General features: G+C 38.4%; 2 protein-coding genes and 1 pseudogene across 2 annotated transcripts; all 3 read right to left on the bottom strand.

Moving 5' to 3' along the window:
* Positions 1–7,417: 7,417 nt before the first annotated feature.
* Positions 7,418–9,954, bottom strand: LOC145127590 (nucleobase-ascorbate transporter 1-like; annotated as a pseudogene).
* Positions 9,955–11,252: 1,298 nt separating this feature from the next.
* Positions 11,253–12,026, bottom strand: LOC145125624 (metallothionein-like protein 2). The gene is made up of 2 exons (XM_079061058.1): positions 11,815–12,026; positions 11,253–11,547 (listed from the first exon to the last, which is right to left on the bottom strand). The coding sequence occupies exons 1-2, from the start codon at positions 11,967–11,969 to the stop codon at positions 11,454–11,456; spliced, it is 249 nt and encodes an 82-aa protein (XP_078917184.1). The 5' UTR covers positions 11,970–12,026; the 3' UTR covers positions 11,253–11,453.
* A 1,793-nt stretch (positions 12,027–13,819) lies between these two features.
* On the bottom strand, positions 13,820–22,571 carry LOC145125145 (Ankyrin repeat family protein with DHHC zinc finger domain-containing protein). Its single transcript, XM_079060634.1, has 13 exons — positions 22,136–22,571; positions 21,884–22,024; positions 21,665–21,777; positions 21,483–21,562; positions 16,311–16,474; positions 16,091–16,229; positions 15,889–15,988; positions 15,321–15,378; positions 14,996–15,073; positions 14,790–14,888; positions 14,595–14,673; positions 14,366–14,514; positions 13,820–14,191 (listed from the first exon to the last, which is right to left on the bottom strand). The coding sequence occupies exons 1-13, from the start codon at positions 22,388–22,390 to the stop codon at positions 14,003–14,005; spliced, it is 1,644 nt and encodes a 547-aa protein (XP_078916760.1). The 5' UTR covers positions 22,391–22,571; the 3' UTR covers positions 13,820–14,002.
* Positions 22,572–23,960: the final 1,389 nt, after the last annotated feature.

Here is a 23,960-nt window from a genome sequence, read left to right as displayed (position 1 = left end):
CCCGAGGATTTAGGGTTTCAGCCCACAGCGCGGGCTCGTCGAGTCGACTCACCGACTCGTCGAGTCCATTCATTAAATCCAGTCAGAAATCGCGATCCTACTCGACGAGTCTGGGCGTCAACTCATCGAGTCCCTCTTCTAGACACAAAGAAAATAATTAAAATTTGATACCTGGAATTCCGGATGTTACAATTCTCCCCCACTAGAATCAGACTTCGCCCTCGAAGTCTCGCTCTGTAAACAACTCTGGATGCTGTTCCCGCATCTCCAACTCCGGTTCCCAAGTCAGCTCGGACCCCTTCCGATGCTGCCACTGGACCTGAACCAGGGGCACCTCCTTGTTCCTCAGAACCTTGATCCTCCGATCCAGGATCGCGATCGGCCTCTCAACATAATTCAGGCTCGCATCCACCTGAATATCCTCTAGTGGTACTACTGCCGACTCGTCGGCTATACACTTCCTCAACTAGGACACATGGAAGGTATCATGTATCTGGTGCAACTCCGCAGGTAGCTCTAAACGATACGCTACCCTGCCCACCCTCGCGGTCACCCTGAAAGGACCAATGTACCGGGGCCCCAGCTTGCCCTTCTTCCTGAATCGGATCACTCCTCTCCAAGGCGATACCTTCAGGAGTACGAAGTCACCAACCTGAAACTCGAGTTCGGATCGTCGCCTATCCGCATAACTTTTCTAGCGACTCTGAGCTGTTAGTAACCTTTGTATGACCTACTGTATCTGCTCAGTCGTCTGAAGCACTATCTCAGTGCTACCCATCACTCGCTGCCCTACCTCTCCCCAGCAGATGGGAGTCCGACACCTCCTCCCATACAACTCGAAAGGAGGCATACCAATACTCGAATGGTGGTTGTTGTTATAGGAAAACTCAGCCAAGGGTAAATACGTGTCCCAACTTCCTCCGAAGTCCAACACACATGCTCGAAGCATGTCCTTGAGCGTCTGAATCGTCCGCTCACTCTGTCCGTCCGTCTGTGGGTGGTAACGGTGCTGAAATGCAACCTCGTACCCAACTCCTCATGGAATTTCTTCCAGAATCTGGAAGTGAAACGTACATCTCGATCTGACACAATCGAGATCGGTACACCATGTCGCGATACCACCTCTCTCACGTACATCTCTGCCAGCCTCTCTGCGGAAGAGCTCTCACTGATAGCAAGGAAGTGAGCGCTCTTCGTCAGCCGGTCAACGAACACCCAGATTGCATCGACACCCCTCGCGGTCCTCGGCAATTTGGTGATGAAATCCATAGAAATCTGTTCCCACTTCCACTGGGGAACCTCAAGTGGCTGCAACTTGCCATGCGGACGCTGGTGCTCGGCCTTAACCCTGCGATAGGTCAAGCACCTCTCAACAAACCACGCAACATCTCTCTTCATACAGGGCCACCAATAATCTCCTTTCAGGTCCAAATACATCTTAGTGGCGCCGGGATGGATCGAGAACCTCGATTTGTGCGCCTCCTCCATCAGGATGGTACGTGCCCCGCCCGTAAATGGTACCCAAATCCGACCCTGAAAGGTCATAAGCCCTCGACTATCGGTAACAAACTCCGATACCTACCCAATCACCCGCTCTCTCTTGCGGTTCTCCAGTCTCACAGCCTCTGCCTGGGCCTCTCGGATGGTGTCCAACACCGGAGTCAACACTGTCATCCTCATACAAATATCTCGTATCGGGGCACTCTCTGCCCTACGGCTCAGGGCATCGGCCACAACGTTAGACTTGCCCGGGTGGTACAGGATCTCGCAGTCATAATCCTTTACCACATCCAACCATCTCCTCTAACGCATGTTCAGGTTGGGTTGATCCATCAAGTACTTCAAACTCTTGTGGTCCGTGTATATGACACACCGAACCCCATACAAATAATGACGCCATATCTTGAGGGCGAACACCACGACCCTCAAATCCAAATCGTGGGTGGGATACCTCACCTCGTGAGGCTTCAGCTGCCTTGATGCGTATGCTATCACATGCTCTCTCTGCATAAGCACTGCACCCAACCCCGATATCGATGCGTCACAATACACCACAAAATCCTCCATTCCCTCTGGAAGGGCTAACACTGGGGCTTCGCACAGTCTCTGGTGAAGAGTCTCAAATGAGGTCTGCTACTCTGGACCCCATGCAAAAGCAACGCCCTTCCGGGTCAACCTGGTGAGGGGCACGGCAATCTTGGAGAAATCCTTGATAAATCTCCGATAGTAGCCAGCCAACCCCAGAAAACTCCTGATCTCGGTGGGGGACCTCGGCACTTCCCAACTCATCACCGCCTCAATCTTGGCCGGATCTACCAATATCCCGTTCTGATTAACGAGATGCCCCAAGAACTGGACCTCTCGTAACCAGAAATCACACTTGGAGAATTTGGCGTAAAGCCTCTCCGATCTCAAAACTCTGAGGATCTCCCTCAAATGCTCCTCATGCTGTTCTCGGGATCTCGAATACACCAGAATATCGTCGATGAACACGATCACCGATCGATCCAACATCGGCCTGCACACCCTGTTCATGAGATCCATGAACGCTGTCGGTGCATTGGTGAGCCCAAAAGGCATCACCACGAACTTGTAATGCCCATAACGAGTCCTGAACGCCGTCTTCTGGATATCCTCATCCCGCACTCTCACCTGATGATATCCAGACCTCAAATCTATCTTGGAGAACCAATACGCTCCCTGCAACTGATCGAACGGATCATCGATCCTCGGTAAGGGGTAACGGTTCTTGACCGTCAACTTGTTCAACTCCCGGTAATCAATGCACATCCGGTGTGAACCATCCTTTTTCTTGACGAAAAGGATCGGCGCTCTCCCCACGACGAGCTACCCGGTCGAATAAACCCCTTCCCCGGCAGCTCCTGAAGCTGCAAGGATAACTCCTGCATCTCTGGCGGCGCAAGACGATAAGGCGCATTGGCGATAGGCGCTGCCCCTTGAACCAAATCGATGCGGAACTCCACCTGTCTCTCAGGAGGCACACCCGGAAACTCCTCGGGAAAAACATCCGGGAACTCACGCACTATCGGAACGTCATCAACAGAACTCGGCCTCTCTGCGGCCACTCGAGTATCCATCACATAAGCTACAAACCCGCTGCAGCCCTGCTGTAAACTCTGTCTCGCTCTGGCAGCTGAGCAAAATGCTGACCCATGTCGGGTACCCTCGCCATATATCGTCAGCACTCCCCCACTAGGGTCTCGTATCATCACCGTCTGTCGCTCGCAGTCTATAACCGCCCCGAATTGGCTTAACCAATCCATGTCCACTATAACGCAAACGTCCCCCATCGCAATTGAGACCAGATCTATCGGGAACTCAACAACGAAGATCTCGAGCATACATCCTCGAATCACGTCAGTAGCATACACCGTTCGCTCGTCAGCTATGGAAACTCGTAGAGGTCGACTCAATGCCTCCCTCCGAATACTGTGTTGGTTAAACGCTAACGACACAAATGATCGACTCGCACCCGAGTCAAATAACACCAAGGCAGGTACAGAACTCATAAGAAAAGTACCTACGCATATCATAATATAAGCCCAATATCTCAACTCAGCATAAATAAATGAAAGAATACATACCAGCCACGACATCGGGCGCTGCGCAGACCTCCTCCGCTGTCAACTGGAAGGCTCTCCCGCGAGCCTTCGATGCCTCGGCCTTCACTGACCGACACTCAGTAGCTCGTGCAGTAGCAGGGGCAGATCCCTACGCTGATCCTTGTAGCAGCTGTGGGCACTCGGCCCTCCGGTGACCCATCTGGTTGCAATGAAAGCAAACCATAAATCCTTTGGGGTAGTCCTTGGCTATATGCCCCTCCTTGCCACATTTGTAGCAAGCACCCGCTCGACACACTCCATCATGTCCTCTACCGCACTTCCCACAAGTGCGGCCCTTCTGGCCTCCAGATCTCGTATCAGCGGACTTAGTCCGCTTGGCTGCCGGCTGTACCTGTACCGGTCGCCTGTCCCTCCTCTGAGACTCGGCCTCCTCCCTAGCCTGAGTCTCCAGCTCAATCTCCCTCTTCCGGGCATTTGCCTGGAGCTCAGCAAATGTCCGGTAAGTCGAGTTCGCCACGAACTCCCGAATGTCCCTCCTCAGAATGCTCAAATATCGGCTCATGCGTGCCTGATCAGATGACACGTGCTCAGGGCAAAACATCGCCCTCTCGTGGAACATCCGTGTAATCTCAGTCACGGACTCCGTCCCCTGCTTGAGAGTCAAGAACTCCTGTGCCAACCGTTCCCTCTCCACCGGAGGAACATACTCGTCTCTGAACATGGTGGTGAACCTCTCCCAGGTCACCTCTGAGATCTCTGCAAGAGTGAAGTTTGTCGTCGCAAACTTCCACCAATCCTTCGCTCACAAGCGGAGCTGGTTCAACGCGAACCGTACCCTCAGATGCTCCGGACACGAACAGGTGTAGAAGCATCCCTCAATATCATAAATCCATCTCATCGCAGCAATCGAGTCCTGCGTCCCATCAAACTCTGGCAGCTTCGTGTTGCTGAATTCCCGGAATAGCAACGAGTCACCCCCCTGAGGTCTAGCAGCAGCAACAGTTGTCGTAGCTGCAGCGGCTGCAGCCTCAGTAACTGTGGCGTACCGCTCATCGAATGTCTCAATCAACGTGGTCTTAATAGACCCAAACATCTCCGGTGTCTCTGCTCGGATAGCCGCAGCCACCTCATCGTGGATCATCTGACGAAGCTCCTCGTCACTCACGCCGCTGGTCCCTGGTCTGTGGCGTGTCCCAACCATGATGTCTCTGAAATACAACATAAAAATATCAGAGAGTCGCTCGATTATACTCGCACTCGATAACTCAACCCTACTTGCTCCCTGGTACCCTGAGGATTCTTACTTGCTTTGCGCACTGATCCGGTGTTTTCAGTAGTACGGGCCCTATACTACCTTCCACACCGCATCCGCATTCATTCCAAGTCCTCCTCCTAGGATCCCAGATCACAAGCACTCTACATCTCGCTAAGCATAGGCTACCCTTCGGTAGACTTCTCTTAAGCTCTTTACTGCTACCTACTCACTCTTGAAGCATCTCAAAGCAACAGTAATCTCCTAGGCTAAGGCATCACAAATCAGGCCACTCTAGTCCTAATATGAATACCTGGCCTACTCTAGCATGCATAACATGTCATATCATATCTCATAACACATAATGTAAGGGTATTTTGGGAAATCACCGTTCGGGCGCTGGCAGATCGTACACACTGCTTCTTCCCGTTTTCCTCAAATTCCTTTACTTTTTAGAAAAATTGTTCCTTTTATGAAAAATTTCTCAAATCCTCAGTTTGAGTTCAAATACACCCGAAGATGCATCCGAATCCCTCAAACCAAGGCTCTGATACCAATTTGTAACAACGTGAATTTCCAAAACAATTTTTCATTTTTTTTAAAACATAATTTCATTCATAATAAGCATCAAAAACCCAGTGTAACACATGTCATCCAAATAGAACAATCCCAAGATCTCAAATACATAAAACTCCATCAATGTGTACAGATCATGCCGGCGCCTTCCCGCGATCCTCGCTGGTACCTGAAACACATATCACATAAACGGTAAGCATAAATGCTTAGTGAGTTCCCCAAAATACCACATACGCACATACGCCACTCAAGGCTATAACTCTACAGGATCTTCCGATCCACGTGTCTCAGGGGACTTCCGTCCCACAATCCGGATAGACCTTCCGTCCCTCCTCTGTCGACCTTCCGGTCCCTAACATCTTGACCTTCTCGTCCGTATCATAATGACCTTCCGGTCCATACCATACTACTCATAACAAAACATAACACATATATATCATATAACAGCATACATCACATACTCCTCATAGCACATAAGACCTTCCGGTCACACATAATTACCACTCTAGGTACAGTATAGTGAGAATACTCACCTCGTACGATATCGGATAATCTCTCTGGCTCGATAACCCGATCTAGCCTCCTCCTATCAACATAATAACATCTCTAATCAATACTTTCTCTTGAACCAGTTTGACCAAAACCCTAGGGTCAACTGAAGTCAACCCTAGTCATTCGGTCAAACTTTGACCAAACTCGTCGAGTGCACTCGTGTGACTCGGCGAGTCCATGTCCTCTTAATCCTCATAAATCCTCACTTGACTCGTCGAGTTAACCTTTCACTCGACGGGTTTCCACTGGTCACGAATCGCAGGGCAACCCAACTCGACTCGTCGAGTCCCCTTATAAACTCGGCGAGTTCCCTCCATGGCAATGCTCAAAAGACCTTCTGAGGTCAGATCTGTTTCTCTATCCTATAGATCTGACCTTCCAATACACAATAATCACGTAAAGGTCCAACCTTTACACTCATGCAACACTCATAGGGCTTCTTTCGGTGAAATAGCTTCTAAAATGGCAACCTAGGTTCATATCTCCAAAGGTATAGCATAAAGCAGGACAGATAGGACTCTCTGGACCTCTTAAGGTCCAGATCTAAGAAGGATTCCACCTTGGGACCTCATATGCTTCGAATCCAAGCTAGAGAAGGCATAAGAAAACCCTAGATTCAAGTAGATCACCATATACACGAGAATGAGCATAGTTTTATACCTCTAGCAGCCTCTTCTGATCAAATGGTAGAAGATCTGAGCTCTACAATCTGTCTAGCTTGCCCTCCTTCCTTCTTTCTTGCAAAAATCACACTAGAAATGAAGAGAATGGCTTCTTTTCTCACTCACAATGCTCTCAGGTTCTCTGGTGCTCTCAAGGGTGAAGGTGGCCGCAAATGAGGGTCATAAGATCCCTTAAATAGGGCACATGCCCGAGGATTTAGGGTTTCAGCCCACAGCGCGGACTCGTCGAGTCGACTCACCGACTCGTCGAGTCCATTCATTAAATCCAGTCAGAAATCGCGATCCTACTCGACGAGTCTGGGCGTCAACTCGTCGAGTCCCTCTTCTAGACACAAAATAAATAATTAAAATTTGATACCTGGAATTCCGGATGTTACAAAATTGAGACTAAAAAAGCATTAAACTAAAAAACCTTCTCCACAAGCGAAACCCAGACCGGAATAAAAAAAATTCTTCTGATGCATTTTGACCGATATCCCCCTGATCGATAATAATTATAACATTTTAGTGAAAATTATTAAAATAATGACATTTAAGTTACTAAATAACAACTTAATTAAGCCTTAGACCATTATTATAAATGTTTTTAAAACGAATAACAATGTCATGAATCGGTTCCATCACTTCCTAAACAGTTAACAAACTCATCCAAATTTCCTGCAAAACATACAAAAACTTGAATAAAACTAACCTAAAAAAATCACTTCATATATAGAAACATTGTCAAAAACCAATAACTATAAGTGTTTAATCATAAAATCTTGAAAAGACTAACCTAATATGGAGAAAAAAATCATGAAACCAACATAAATCTGAACAACTCTTCGACTCCCAACTCTGGTTAATCCAAGAAGACCCACATTTTCCCTGAAATAAGATGATGTTTCAAACTTGTTCTTACAAAAGAAATTTCTCATAGTTCATAAAATTTAGTCTTAAAACACTTTATGATATATGCAACCTACTTTCAAACTTTCCATAATTCATAAAGTTGTAAATTTATACCAAATAAAAGTCGATTCAATTACAAACATTTCATCAACTTATACCCACTTCTATTCAGATGTCTAATAATTATGCATTTAAATGACAATTTTCATATAAAGACATGTAATATCATCAAACATGTCAATTTCCATTCTAATAACACCAAATTGGCAAATGGTTCTTACACTGACACTATGGATCCAATTCCAATTCCATAAAGACCATCTAGAAGCACACTTATTCCCTGATAAAAACAAATTTGACTTCAAGATTTAGAATTTTTTTGACCTTAAAAATTTTATCTTTTTTATATAATATAAAGAACTCACATGCCATCTAATGCCTCTGCAAAGTACATAAGCAGGAGGTGGAGTTGCAATTGCCAGCCTTGATGCAGCCTTATAAGCACTAGTTGAATGTGTTACAACAAAATCTGATTAAAAAAACAAAAAATGAAACAATTTTTTTAACTTTTTTTTTATAATTATGACGCGCGCTTACCTCAGCCATTGACACAAGAACTAAATACATCGTCGCGAACGAATGGCCAACTGAAAAAGTAGGTGGACCCCACTATAACGGGTATGGAAACTTAAGCCTGAATGATTTTACTATTTTAGGACAAAATCAAATATGTAAAAAGGATATTAAATGAATCTATTTAGTTTATTAATACTAACCATGGAGCAGTGGATGTGAGATTTGCTTTATTTGTTCTACAACTTATTTGAGTTGTATTAGGTCTATTTCTATATGCTCCACTAGTTGTTAGTATAATTGAATATATCCATATAATTGATATGCATATTAATACAGGGAACCTCTCAAAAATGGGAACATCTTTCAGTAGTCTTGTGTGCTTTAAATACTGCAAGTTTTGAGGAATTATTAGATTCTTTAAGGCAATAATAAGACATCATTGAAATGAATTATCACAAAAAAGAAAAACTTACCTGTGAAACTCCAATAAGTAAAAGTAGCATAGTCAACCTGATTTCCACACAATTTCCTAGCTGAAAAAGGAAACACACAACAAAATATGTTACCAAAATGGCACTAACATTAAGTCATGCATTGGATTAAGTCTGAATCTGAATAAATGACTATTTTACCCTTTTTTTAGAAATGACATAAAAATAAACATACCATGGAAAATCCACGCTGAAATAGCCCTAAACCAACTAAACCAACAACAGGAGCCATGCCAAGTGGACTGGAAATTTTATGAATTTTTTTTCCAAAAAATGAAAAATTAAAATTAGAAAATGGAAGATTAGTAAAGAAAGAAAAATGTTTAAATATACTGTGAAAAGAGACCTCAAAGCTGGCTATAACCAGCAACAATTTGAATGCTAGAAGCAACGATTAAAGCTCCTTGGTTAGGTCTCATTGTTTGTATAATATCTGCAAAACCAATTGAACACAAAAATTTCTTTCACATTCTACATTCTCATATTTTGACAAAAAAGGGTATAAAAGACATTTTACAACATACATCATAATGATTTGGGATCCGTTGCAGAGATGAATCATTTATGATGTAAAGTATGGGCATATTCCAAAAAAGCAGGTAACCTGGTTCCAAAGAGTCTTTGAAGAAGTGTGTTGATTCCAGCTATAAATAGTAATGTTTGTAAAACACATGCCTTATCACCCTAGAAGAAAAAATATTAAATAAAATAGAGAATTTGTATTAAAAATAGTAGAGAGAGAGAGAGAGAGAGAGAGAGAGAGATGAAGGAAATTAAAATATGCTTACATTTGATCCACCCATCAATGGAACTAATAGTAAAGGGATCATTACACTTGTTCCAAGCATAAGAATGTAGTTTTGAAATGCTAAAAGAATTGTTTCAGCTGCAGTACAATGTTATATAAATTGAGATATAAATCTTGATTTCACATTTATTTCTATTTATTCTTTGCTAAAAAAAACCTAGCAATCACCGATCATAATTTAAAAGAATGGATTGGATAGAACCCTAATTATGGTTCATAAAGATCAGCATTCAAATCATCATGATTTCGGAATGATTCCAATCCAAAAAAGATAGATTTGTTCTTTCTTTGTCGTTCTCTGCACCAAATTTCTGTTCATCAATGAAGTGATAGTAGGAAGCAGTAGAAAAAACGGAGTAAAGTCTGTAACAATTATTAAATAACCTTTTAATAGAGTTTCTTCTCAATTGTTGAACAATTTACTTTTGCTTCAGCTTCTCTCTTCATAATTTATGCTCGATCAGAATGTGGAAATGGCGATTATCAATTAATCAACATTTATGATCATACCAGATTCACTGGAGGACCATTTTGCCCCCATCAGTACATATAACAACTCATATGTATGATATAATTCTATTATTTATGCTCTGCTCTTCTGGTTATCTCAAGCATCCACAATTACATAAAAGATAAACCATAAAATCAACCCTCAATCTAAAATAAATTGAATAAATCAACAATTACACAAATGATAAACCCTAAAACCAATGATTTCATAAATAATACATATATCTTTTCTCAGGAATCATGATTGATGAAGAAATATAGGGTGTGAATTTGGTGATTACAAATGGAGAGCAATCCACGTTTAAGAGAGTATGATAGTCATAAAACTATATTTGAGAATGTAAAGTGACTAATAATTTACCTAATTGGAGTTTGTAGAAGATCAATGGCACATACATAATCGATTTTGATACATCTGTCGGTGGATTCACTTTTCCAGCAACAACTTCAACGTTCTATATAAAAAGTATACGTAACACAATTGTTAATACATATGAAATCGAAATTTTAAACATTAATGGACATTAGCTTCAATTATATATCGAACTTGATTATACAATCGACTAAATATCAAAGGAATCGAGACAACAAGCTAACCTTACGTGAAGAAAGAATATACGAATTGGCAAAAACATTAAATCAAACGAATCAATTAGTTTTACCAATTGAAACAAACAAATGCAATGAGATACAAACAATCGAAATCGAGTAAACAAATGATTTTTTACCTTAAGTGAAGGTATGTCAGACGAATCGGAAGCCATTGGAGCAACAGAAGCAACTATTTATTCCAACAATTGTCAATCGACAACTATGATTCAAACAATTACAGTGAAATTCAACTCTTTATATAGGCAAGATAGATAATTAAAACCACCTGATTTCTAGCAATCATGGAATCGTGTGGTGCAGTTGTTGATTAAAACCAATTTGCGGTTAAGGGTAAAAGTCCGACGTGTTTCCAAATCAATTGCTTCTTAAGGAAACAACAGTCAATTGTGTACAACTTGTGTAGAGACGGAATCGTGGGGGAGAAGAACCAGGAGGAGGCGATTAACTGCAAAAAACCGCCAAAATCAAGTTTATGCGGACGAGATTGAAAGAACGTGGAGTTTAGACGGCTGTGATTTTGAGGACGACGGTTAGACTCACCGCGTCAATAGTATTAATAATTTAATATGAATTAAATAATTTACTGAAAATAATTTACTTTAAAAATCAAACTTAAAGAGTCTGAACACAAAAAAGTTACATGAAGAAGAACTTTAATTGTTTTACATAAGTGTGTATCTAACTATATGTAATGGATCCTAAATCACATAAATGTAATCAACACTAAAAACAGTTATTTTATATTCATAGGATTCGATACAATGTTTACATACAAAACCTTTTTATTACACGAAAACAAAAGAAAAATAATAATAATAACTACTGCTAATTTATTGTCATTAAGCTTCTTTAATATCCGAAGATATCACGAACTATGTTCGAAGTACTAATTGCTTTTAGATTCGATTATCCAATCATTCATTTGCAATTACATGGGTTGCAAGTGCAGTTTGATCCACACTTGCAACCATTCTCTGATGTTGCAACTCCCATCTCTGATCCATCGTGACAACTATACAAAATCATTAAAATATACATTAGTTATTTTTAGTATCAAATATATATATATATATATATATATATATATATATATATATATATATATATATATATATATATATATATATATATATATATATATATATATATATATATATATATATATATATATATACCATGATGTCATGATTGCATGTAAGTTGGTCATGTCACATCAAGAAGCACGAGTTTGTATAATTAAGTGGCGATGTTTAAGAAATAGTGAAAGTTACATTGGTACCTCTTGGTGGCGGATGCAACACCGGCGATGGTGGTTCTGGTGGTGATGGTCTCGGAGTTGCTGATGTCTGCGTTCATCTTGCAGCCACCACAGCTGGTCCCACATTTGCAACCGGAACCACAACCGCAGTTACCTGAACAGCAAGAAGATGACATTTTTGCTTTAAAAGGTTATGAAAGAACTAAAGGAATATCAAAGGGTGTTGATTGTAGTGGAGGAGGTGACGGTTTTATAGGCGGCAGGTGGAGGAGAGTGGTGAAACGGATTTTAATGGCCGTCGTCCACGTGCATGGTGGTCAAAAAGTTTTGTTGTGCTTCCTTTTATTCAGCATGTTCTTTGAATGTTTCCGTTATGATTTATGGGTGCTAAAAAAAACCACGTGGCTGTGTTTCTTTTAAGATACTCCATTAAGCTATCAAAACTATATTTTTGTTAACCTATCAAATATATTTTATAGCCTAGGCACATAAACCAGGTCCAAAACTGGACCGGAACTAAAAAAAAACTCAATAACCGAATAAGCCATAAACTAAAGACCAAAAATCAGACTAAATACAATTTCTGGTTCTTTTTTTCAGTTAAAAAGTTCTTCCCTACCTTTTAGTTTCAGCTAAATAATCATTTTTCTTTAAACAATAATTTCACAGCAAAAGTTAAAATGGTCATTTACTTTAGATTTTAGTGTACATTATTTACTGCTAAACTTATATTTGTTATTCAAAATATATCATTTTGCCCGGCTGTTGCAGGTGTAACAGGGTTCTTTTATGATAATGGAGGACCCCAATGATCCAAACGAAGCAACCTTCTGGCGCTTTGTCCACCTAGCAATACACATGGACCATTTAAAGCATCTCTTTTGGGAAGTCCGTGACCACCCCTCAATTGAAACCTAATGTCGACCAAATCTGGGTCACTCTCATAAGGAGAGATTTTTCTAACACCCTAGCCGGTTTATACGTTCAAGAAACACAATTAAACTTACATTTTCATAAACGATTTAGCATTAAACTATTTACACATTTAGTAACTTTTATCTTTTTCAACTATTATCAATTTTCCGATCATTTTTTCCAGCCAACACAATTCCTAAGACGAGATAAAACATCATTTTATATGTTCATTTTTTTTAAAACATTGCAAAGTGCAAAGTCTCCTTATTATATTCTTCGGTGAAAACACCCCCACACCCTTTACTACTACTGTTATCCCTCCTACCTCCAATCACACCTTTCTATGTTCCTCTTCCTCTCTTGTTTCTTTACGAAACCCACCCTACCCCCACATCCCTCTCTCGTCCTTTCTTCTTGAATCGTGCACCACCAATAACCACATCTGCTCAAGGATGCAATTTTATGTTGGAATCTGAGTTCGTTTGAATCGATTTTTAGGTTTGAATGTGAGTTGAATCGATTTTCCTACATCTTGAAGCTGGTTTTAGATTAGTTTCTTGGTGGTGATGGTGATGGTGAACAGTAGAGATGGGTGGTTGTAGTGGAGAACAATGGTGATGGAAGGTGGTGTTTGTTGATGGAGGTGGATGGTGAAGGTGAGAATGAATGATATTGGTCAAAGAAGATGACCGAGTGTGTAAAAAAATGATAGTAACTCATGTAGCCAATTAACATACAATACTATGTAATGATGATTGGTTTTGAGCAACTAAGGTGAGTTAATGATAAATCATATAAAAAAATAACTAAATATATAAAAAGGTGATAATTTATTACCCTACAAAAAATTATTTCTAAATAATTCTCTTTTAATTGAAATTGTTTGGCTTTCTTGTCATAAACCATTTGGCATCTGATCTCAATATGCAAAGATTTTTGTAAGTATGTTCCATATACATGCATCTCAACACTTGCATGTTAAGAATCACAAATTGCAAAAAGATTTTTTTTTTTTTACCAGTATAGACAATGTATTGTAACCTCACGTATTATAGCATTACAATTTTAACATTGTAGTTACCAAATTTATTGTTAAGTGACAAGTGATACATTCGGTTAACAAAATTACATTTTCATTTTTACACACCAATAACAATAATTCACACACAAAAAAGTGTACACAAATCCCTGTATATTCTACACTCATATGTGTTGTAACAAAATCCAAGATCTAATGTTTTCTACAAAAGGGGAAATTAAGGTATAATTGTATGTTATATATATATGATGTCAACTATCTTGAAACTTGTTGCAAAGGAGGCCAAGTTATCTCATCATCATCTGTGTAGCCTCGAATTAAAAAATCCGAACAATTCTTCACAAATCCATGATTATATGGATTCCGAAAACGCCCATCTGTTCCCTGAAGATAACCATATCTTGTAGCATTCATAGATTCATTTGTTGTTATGTTTCGACTAATCTGCATTCAGATAACATACCTTCAATGTTCAAGATTATAAAAAGCTCCACGCTTTCTTTTGAAAACCATTTTTTTAACAGTGACCCAATGTTACAAAGTGTATTGACTACAATACCCTTTAACAGAATCTCACAATTTGTTTTTTTTTACTCGAGGGTATAATAGGAATATTACCTGGTAAGCTTGTATGATGATCAAAGTTCCAGCAGCAATTAAGATAAAGAAATCAATAAAAAGGAAGGTGGCAGCACCAGGTTGTTCAAAAATGACATGATGAATCCAAGATTCATTGTTTTGTAATGCAGGTATTGATGTCCACATTCCTGTCATTTTATGGGATAAAGATATTTAATAAAAAAAAAGACAGGTGGCAGAGAGTGATTGGTTTAGAATTGGGACATACTATGAATAGCAACCACTGCACTTATCACTGAAGTCAAAGTTCCCAAGAATAGAAACACAAAGAAGTCCCATTTATTCTTCTGAACAAAAAAGAAAAGCAATTGCAATAATATGTATTTGCATGTTGACATGTTGAAGAAAAAAATATTAATTACAATTGAGTTAAAAAGGTTTAAATACAAAAAATTAAAAATACCTTTCCAACACAATTTGAGATCCAGGGGCAATGATGGTCAAATTGTTCCACACAACGTTTGCATGCAGGACAATGTTTGGAGCGAACAGGTCTTATTATCTTAAGATAAAAGGAGAATTTAGTATTAATAATAATATATAATATATTTGAAGTGTGATTAAAAAAGAAATAAAATAAAGAAATTAAAGAAAGCCTTTTTAACAAACCTTGCAAGTAGGACATAACTGAGACCAATTTCCACTCCAATAAGCAGTGTTAGTCAAATCAATGGTCAACAAATGACCCTGTATTAAGTCGAAAGAAGAATTATAAAACAGTCAAATTTTTTTATTTGGCACTAGTTCTTAAGTGAGGGTAAAATGGTCATTTACCCTCATTGCAGCTAAATTACCTGATTCTGAAATTTACTAGTTTTATTCAGTTTCGTACTTATTTGTAGTTTCATACCAAGAATGTATTATTTTTATTTAGCACTAATTCTTGACGGAGGGTAAAATGGTCATTTATCAATGAATCAGAAAGAAAACATACCTCGGCATCAGCATTATTCTTTATCCCTCCCGACATATTCACATAACCAGGATCTTTACTGAAAAAGTTATGAACAAAAATGTAGTCAAACATTAACCAACACAATATTAAATTTGTTGTATTTCTTGAAATATTTCAAAAAAATAAAAAATAAAGAGTAAATTACATGAATGGCCCCTATGGTTTAGGGTAATTTGCACGTTTGGTCCCTAACTTATTTTTTTAACTCGGAAGGTCCCTACTGTTTGTGTCTGTTACGCGCTTGGTCCCTACTGTTTTTTTTGTTACGCGTTTGGTCCCTGTATTACCTAAAAAGACTATTTTGCCCATGATTTTTTAATTTTTAAATAAACAAACCCCACCCCCCTCCCCCCCATCTTACCTTACCTACCCCACCATTTTCCCTATTTAAATAAGTCTTTTTAGGTAAGACAGGGACCAAGCGCATAACAAAAACAAACAGTAGGGACCTTCCGAGTTAAAAAAATAAGTTAGGGACAAAACGTGCAAATTACCCCAAACCATAGGGACCATTCGTGTAATTTACTCAAAAATAAAAGAAATATACCTGCTACAACGGATAAACATCAATAAAGAGGCGATTGAAAGGGAAACAGCTGTCCATCCCCAAAGCCCAACAACAGCAGTGACCTTTACAAGATTAGAAGCTAAAATAGATGAAAAGGAGGAAGATCTTGATTAGTAATTTAGTATAGTAAACTAAATTCTTTTAAGATGATTAAATAATAATATAAATTATTAATACCCACCAAAAAGAATGGAATTGATGAAGATTATTGTGCTCACAAATACTAAACAAAACAAAATAGGGGCGTAGCCTATATCCCCGATTTTTTTAATCCAAGGTTTGTCTTTCCAACAACTGTTTTGTGCACGAAGTGCATTAGACTGCATAAATTTCATAAAAATTCATAAATGGTAAAAAAAAGAATTATACTACAAAAGAATTATCAGAAAAAAGATGCATACAAGGATCAAAGAAACATGACGATGGCCTCTATCTGCAGCAATTTGTGCAGGTGTGAATCCAGCACTATCTTTCACCATTAATTCCTGTTTTGTCCCTGAATGTAGAAGTACAACACATGCCTCCAAATTTCCTCTCAATGCTGCCCAATGCAAAGGGGTACAACCTAACAAAAAAATATATATTCAGTCCTTGTTGCTTTTTTTAAAGTTATGTGTTGTTTGGATTTGGTTGGATACATGATGTTTGAAAAATATTTGAGAAAGTGAGGGCATAGTTGGGAAATTGAAGGAAACATAAATGGTGACAAATTTCTAAAATGTTAGGACTTCAAAAGTATTCTAGAAAGGTAAATTAGGAAATCAGCCGAATAAGGGAATATTTGATAGTGGAGGGGTAATTTAGCAACTTACATTTATTCTTTAGCATATAATAGCAATACACTCTCCAACTTACTAATTTTTTTCTGTTTCATGCACTATGACATTTTAACTTATCTAACTCGGTCCATTTTGTGATTTTTGTCTCCTCTAATAGTAGTCTTACAAATATGGTGTCATGTAGCTTTTATATTCATGAATATTGGGTCGATTCATGTCAACTATTGTGAAATTAATTTTTTTGTTGTACTTCATTATTTTCTTACAATATGTTAAGGAATTTAACAATGTGGCAAGATTTACATGTCATGTGTAAGGGACAAATTAAGGACATGGATTATTAAATGAGATCTTTATAATTATAAGATCCGATTATGTGGGAAATAATAGAGTTCGCTTCTTTGTAAAGCACAAGTTTTATTGCAACCTCTTGTTTTTGTTGAGCTAAAACAAAGAGCATTGTATTTATTCTTTAACCAAGAATAGCAACATACTTTTATTCTTTAATATATAACAGCAATGTAGATATATTTATGAACTCAAAAATATTTTTATTATCCTGCACAAACAAAATGGTCATGTAAATCGTTCATATGAAGCTATCCTTCGATATCATTAAACAAGGGTAAAACCGTCTATATTGCACGAGGCACCGACACCGACACCAACGCCGACGATATCAGTTCCTACTTCCTACAATATACCAAAGTCGGTCCCGGTTCGGTTCGGTTAAAAAGCTCATCACTAATTCCAGTTGTGATTATGGTTAACAGTGGGTGGGTTGACATCATAGTCACATAAATCGCTGGATGAGGCGCGATCTACGTACCAATTCGCCCGTACCAAAACGCGGTACGAACGTGTACCGGGGACGCTCGGGATCGCGTTTCTAAACCTGAAATTGGCGTTCCAAAATTGCAATTCAAGCGTACCTGATGCTATTTGGATCACGACTTCCTTGATTCCAAAACGTGTTTGCAATCAATTGGGTACGTGATTGGGAATTTGAAAAGTCAATTAATTGGCGTGCGTTTCTCTATGTATTCGATCGAGCCTTTAAAATTGAGTTTATACTCTGTAATTTGACCTATATTTGGCTTCCCTCCCATCACAATTTTCATTCAATTTAATTTCCAGAACATCAAAAATCAGATTTCATTTTTTTTTTTTTATTCTTGATTACAAAATCATGGTTTCTGGAAATAAAAGAAGTACAAATACCTTTCTGTAGTTGCTTGACTGCTTTTGTGCCTAAATCATTAAATGATGGAATCTGGGTGATTTCTCTGATGGGTGTGTGAGAAGAACGGAATTCAACTGTGGAATTAAGGAAGAAAAACATGGGTTCATTGAAAGTTATGTCCCTATCAGTTATCTTTCCGCATTTCTTCAATCTCAAACTCAAATCTAAAACTCTGGAATCTGAATTGGATGAGTCAGCACTTTTGACTTTTGATTTTTTTTTTTTTTTTTGCATTTGGTGTAACCTATTTTGAGTTTTTGATGTTTGTAACTTTGTTTGATTGCAAGTTTTATTTTACATTTATCTAATATGTTTTGAGTTTTGGAATTTTGGTACATGGTACCATAATATTTGGTACATCGTACCGGAGCGTCCCCGAGCGTACCGAAATGAGCCTACCCCCTCTCGTACCGAATTTAGAGACCTAGCGAATTGCGTACCGCATACCCGTACCAAAGCGTACCACGATTTATGTGACTATGGTTGACACACAACTTGTGTCCCTAAGCGCTACGGGTTATGGGAACAATAGCGCTCGCTTACAGCACACAAAGTGCTTGAATACATACATATAACAATAACATGCAACATGTTACAAGCCAACATCAATTTAGCATTTGAATGCAGATAACAATAATAGTCATACGTTGAATCTGTTTCATTTATATTTATTCATGATTTTCAACTGCAATACATGAATTTATACATACACAAGAGAATTAAGATTTACATTTAACAAATAATACATATTACATACAATCATACTGTTAATAGGAATCGTGAGCACTTTCTGAGCTCTGTGTAGCCCAGTCTCCTTTTAAAGGTGCTAAGCTAAATATGATTAAGCTGAGAAAACTAGACTAAAAATTAATAAACTTCAAGCATGCTTTATTCACGAGACCTATATATAGGTATGTACAAGGTCTTTGACTTAAACACAAATACCTAACTAACTCCAAGATAATTACTGGAAATTAAAAATAAGATAAATAATAAAAGACACAAATTCCTAATAGCATGCTAATACTTATCAGAATTACTCCTTGTTTATCCCTTTCTTTTTGCGCTAATACACCTTGCCATATCGAGTGGATATAACACATACATACTTGTAAGTATATGAAGAAGAGAATAAGATAGTAGAATATTAAGTTAAGAACAGTAGGAACAGTTATTCATAACGGGAACAATGGGTGGATGCGTTTTTTGCATCAAAGGGTTTTGGTACAAATGCATGGTTTGACTAAAATCCAGGCAAAGTCTCATCGGAAGACTCGTCAACAATCATGAGTTGTCTCTTGAAGTAAGTCTTGAGGATAAGACTCTTTTTGAAGACAAGAGTAATGATATGAATGCTAGTGTACCGGTTATAAAAGAAGATAAATCAAAATTGTTACATGTTCAGTCTAAAAAAGGTGATATTGGAAAGTATCTAGAGTCGAAGGGTAATAAATGGTGAAGAATAATTTTGTTAGGGGTGTGAAGATTTTTGGTAGGATTTGTAGAGCATTATGCTTAGAGAGATGGGGTATCATTGGGAATTGACTGAGTAAATCATTTAGTGAACTTCATCATTTTTATTTATATCTCCTATTACAATTCTTCTTTCATTTTATCTCCATCTACCTAGTTTATATAATTTGCTTATTTTTATGTTCTCTACATTATTCTTTTTATTTTGCTACATCATTTCACAATCATCAGTTTTCGTATTACCCTCGTCCCAAGTATGTGATTAAAGTGGATGCATAGCAGATTGTTGGGAATTCATGAGGAAAGGATCTTTAGTGAAAATATAAAACTACTCTTAGGTAGAGGCTAGGCTATCGAATCACTAACAAGCATTCGGTTATTTTGTTCATTTGATTTTAGAATATTGTAACTCATTACTATAACCTTTTGATCGATTCTGTTAATTGAATTTGTTTGGCAACTCAGTTCATAGCAGCGTGTTGTATGCCAAGAATGACCAACTAGAACCGAAGGGAAAGCTTTACAAAGTAGTATTTAAACAAGCTATAGTGTATGGTAATGTTAGTAGATTAAAGAACATGAGATGAAAATGGAAATTGAGGAAATAAGGATGTTGCGGTGAAAATGTGGTAGCAAATTGTTAAACAGAATATTGTATGCGGCAATCAAAAATATGTTGGTAGTGGCGTCGATTACTAAAAGTTAAAGGAAGGAAGATTGTAGTGGTATGTACATGTACAAAGGAGGCTAGTGACGGGTAATAGTAAGCTAGTTGAGACAGCCTTAGTCGGTAGCTCGAGGAGGAGATGACGTCTAAGAAGGAAGTGGGGACATTGCATGAGGTTTAACATGAAGTCGTTGCCTCTTTTCGAGGACATGGCATTTTTTGACTTTACAACATGATTCTGCTTTTACAAGACTACTTCGTGTGATCTTTTGATGGTTTGGACTTTGGAGCAAATAAGCTCCTTCCTATTTATAGGTTAGGGGAACTTTCTAGAATATTCTAGAACGATCCACATTCCACCATGTTGTTATCTTTACTACTATTCTAGAATCAACTACCATACTCTATAGATACTACAAACTTATGTATATCTCTAGATTGTTCTACAGTGTCCTAGAGAAGTCTAGGATGTTCCTAGGCCTTCTAGCATATTCTAGAATGTTTCATACTATTCCATGGATTTCATGATGTTATAGATACTTTTAGGGTCTTCGAGTACATTCTAGAACCTTCCAAGGTCTTCCATATTGTTCTAGAACTTTCTTGGGTATTCTAATGTGTTATATATTGGTCCAGCGTCATCTTGGGTACTCTTGAACGCTCAAGTGTTCTTTAGTGTGCTCTAGAAATTTCCGAAAACTTTGTCTGTGACAAGTCGCTCTACCTCCAGGTTAAGGTACAATTTTCTACATCTACCTTTCACATAGCTCACATAAATTATGAACCTCACTTGGATTTGCTAACATACTGATGAGGGCCTTGCTAGATAGGAGTTGTGACTTGTAACTCGTAGGTTTTTGTTACTAAGTTCCTCTTAGTTTAAGTCAATAACGAAAACATACCACCTAAATTATTGCAAAGTCCACTATTTAATGACCTAAAAGCTAGGATTCTAAAAAAGAACAAGAGCTTACAAGTTCCACAAATGATTGCATCATTTCCCTTTTGGTATGTCCGACAAGAATTACAACACTTCCTTTTCAGGAAATAACTTTTCAAGTTGTATTATGTAGTCCTTGTTCTCACCATTACTTAAGTGGTTTGATAAATATGTACCCATAAAACTCACTTCAATTTGAATAATCAAGGGCATGATGGCCATTCCTCGATACTAATATGAGCACTAGATCTAACATATCAATTCTTCAATGACACAAGAAGTACTATGAAAAAAAAAATTAGTCTTCTTTCACAAAGGTGACCTATTTTTCTAAAGTTTTAACCGAATTAAAAGACTATGTAACTTGGTCATTCAACAGAAATCAAGAAATTTCCAAAAACAAGATAAATGTATAAATTGATCACTGAAGTTTTAGTTTGCATTTGTCTGAGGATGGTTAAAGATAAATACCTTCTTTATCTTGCTTTCCTTGGAAGGCATCCCAAAAAAGAAGTAATCTGATTGTATCTGCAAATCCTTTATAAGCAGCCCTGATATTTTTCCATGAGTGGTTTAAAATCCAAGTTTTCATGCACAAAACGAAAGATAAAATAATAATAATAAAATTAAAAAAAATAAAACTTTTAACATACCAATGAAGAGGGGTCCTTCCATCATTATCTGGTACATCAAAATCAGCATGAAATTTGGCCACTATGTAATTCAAGAACGATGTTTGCCCATATTGAGCTGCAACATGAACTGCCTGCAGTTGCAGTGAATTCAAATTTGAAGAACGATGTTTGCCCAAAAAAAGAAGAAATAAAACATTATAGAATGTAGTAAACATGGTTAAAATTCGTTTTGTTTACCCGATAACCATTTACATCAGTAGCTTCAACACGAGCACCATTCTGCAACAACACATCTGCTGCTGCAACTGAACCACGAACAGCCGCCCAATGCAACGCCGTCTGCATCACACCGTCAACAGCCTGCACATCCCCACCATGCTACATCGCCAACAAAAAGGAGTATAATGGTGGATGATCCAACAATTTCTTTGAATTGACATTCAGTTAGTAGCCCATATTTGAGAATGGATCTAACCCATCAAAGCATACCTCAATAATGTACTGAGCAACATCGGCGAAGTTATTGAGGGACGCCCATTGGAGTGGGTAATAGCCATTACCATCAGGTTGGGAGAGAGAAACGCCATCTTCTTCGACGAATTTTCGCAGTTTCGGCAGATCGCCGTAAGCACAAGCGCCAAAGACGTCAACGATCACCACTTCTGCCGGAATTTGCCCTCCTGCGGTGTTGCTTTTGGTTTCTTTTGCAGAGTCTGATACAATTTCGATCTCTGATGAAGTCATTTTTTTTTTTTTGGTATAATTTGGGGTTTTGATTTGGGAGTGCTAAAAACAACTTCTTGAGATGGGATTTGAAGAAAGATCGCTCCTTTGTCGAGTGGAGTGGTTGAAGATTGCAACTTGAAATTGGGTTTCTTGCTCTGAAGTAGCAGAAGGGGTTTATGAGTTATGACGCCGATTTCAGTTTTTTTTAATAAAAAGTTAACATAAACATTCTTTGACAACATCAATATAAATGGAACGATACGAAAAAAAAAATCTAATATTTTGTTTATAGTTCATGTTTATTAGGGTGAGCAAAAACCGAACCGACTAAAGAAAAACCGATGAAACCGCAACCAAAAAATCGAAACTGGTGCAAAAACCAATAGTGCGGATTTAATTTTTGCAAAAACCGAAGGTCAACGGTGCGGTGCGTTTTCTATCCAAAAACTGGTCCACCAAAACCGAACGCAAGCGTGTATTAATAAATCAATTAATGTATATTATATACATGCTATTTAAAATACTTATAAATGATAATATATTTATTATATGTTTATTTTGTATTTGTGTAAAACTATATTGGTGCAAAAGAAATGTTATATGGTTAGCCAAATGTACTAATCAATTATGTCAACCAACATTCAATTATTAATTAGTTTGTGAGAGCAGTCACATGTTCTACTTTAAGCCATTTATAATTTTTGATTATGTATTTTTGTTTTGGGCTGAAAATGAATGGTTTAAAAAAAGCAAACAACACAATACAAGCTTACATGCACATGGTTTTCAGTTCTTACGGTTTTAAAAAACCACACCAATAAACATAAAAATCTGCACCAAAGTCTAAACAATGTTTAAAACCGAAACCGCACCGATACAAACCGAAACCGCATTTGAAAATCGTAAAACCGAACCATTGCAAAATCGCACCCAACGGTTTTAAGAATGCAAAAAACTGCACAATGCTCACCTCTAATGTTTAGCCAAACAATATTTTTTATATTAACTAGATAAGCGACCCCGCGTTGTCGGGGTCGGATTTCGATTAAACCATTTCCAAAGGGGGTTTACATGCAGTACATGGTTGATTGCTTATTTGTAACATCCCAAAAACACAGTCTGAAAATTTCGTTTTAATCAGTAATAAAACCATATTCATCAAACGTCATATAAGAATCATAAACAATGTATCTCAAAATATCATAACAACTGTCAAATATATCAGAGTATAAACATCACAGGCTGAACAAATGATGTGTGCACTGCAATCTTCCCGAGCTCCTCTTTTGAAAACCGAGTACCTGAAACCAAAACTGAAAACTGTAAACACGAAGCTTAGTGAGCTCCCCCAAACTACCACATACCATACAATAATATATAAAGCACATATTGGGCCTCACCCACTGCATCGGACCGAAGCCCGGAACTGACTAGGGTCATGCCCACTGCATCGGACCGGAGTCCGGAACTAACTAGGGTCATGCCCACTGCATCGGACCGGAGTCCGGAACTAACTAGGGCCTTGCCCACTGCTTCGGACCGTAATCCGGAAACCGCATCGGACCGAAGTCCGGAACTAACCAGGGCC

This window comes from Lactuca virosa, chromosome 7 (assembly GCF_052849685.1).
Source record: "Lactuca virosa cultivar CGN04683 chromosome 7, Lactuca_virosa_CGN04683_v6, whole genome shotgun sequence".
NCBI classification, from domain to species: Eukaryota; Viridiplantae; Streptophyta; class Magnoliopsida; order Asterales; family Asteraceae; genus Lactuca; species Lactuca virosa.
Note: the sequence above shows the minus strand (reverse complement) of the source record. Positions and strands in the feature narration are given on the sequence as shown.

Excerpts from the sequence above, each read along its gene's own strand:
- LOC145125145 (XM_079060634.1), bottom strand. The coding sequence starts at position 22,390 with ATGACTTCATCAGAGATCGAAATTGTATCAGACTCTGCAAAAGAAACC. Across the intron at positions 21,778-21,883 it reads CTGATGTAAATGGTTATCGG|GCAGTTCATGTTGCAGCTCA; the intron begins GTAAACAAAACG and ends CTGCAACTGCAG. Across the intron at positions 14,674-14,789 it reads TCTCAAATTGTGTTGGAAAG|AAGAATAAATGGGACTTCTT; the intron begins GTATTTTTAATT and ends TTTTTTGTTCAG.
- LOC145125624 (XM_079061058.1), bottom strand. The coding sequence starts at position 11,969 with ATGTCATCTTCTTGCTGTTCAGGTAACTGCGGTTGTGGTTCCGGTTGC. Across the intron at positions 11,548-11,814 it reads GTTGCATCCGCCACCAAGAG|TTGTCACGATGGATCAGAGA; the intron begins GTACCAATGTAA and ends GATTTTGTATAG.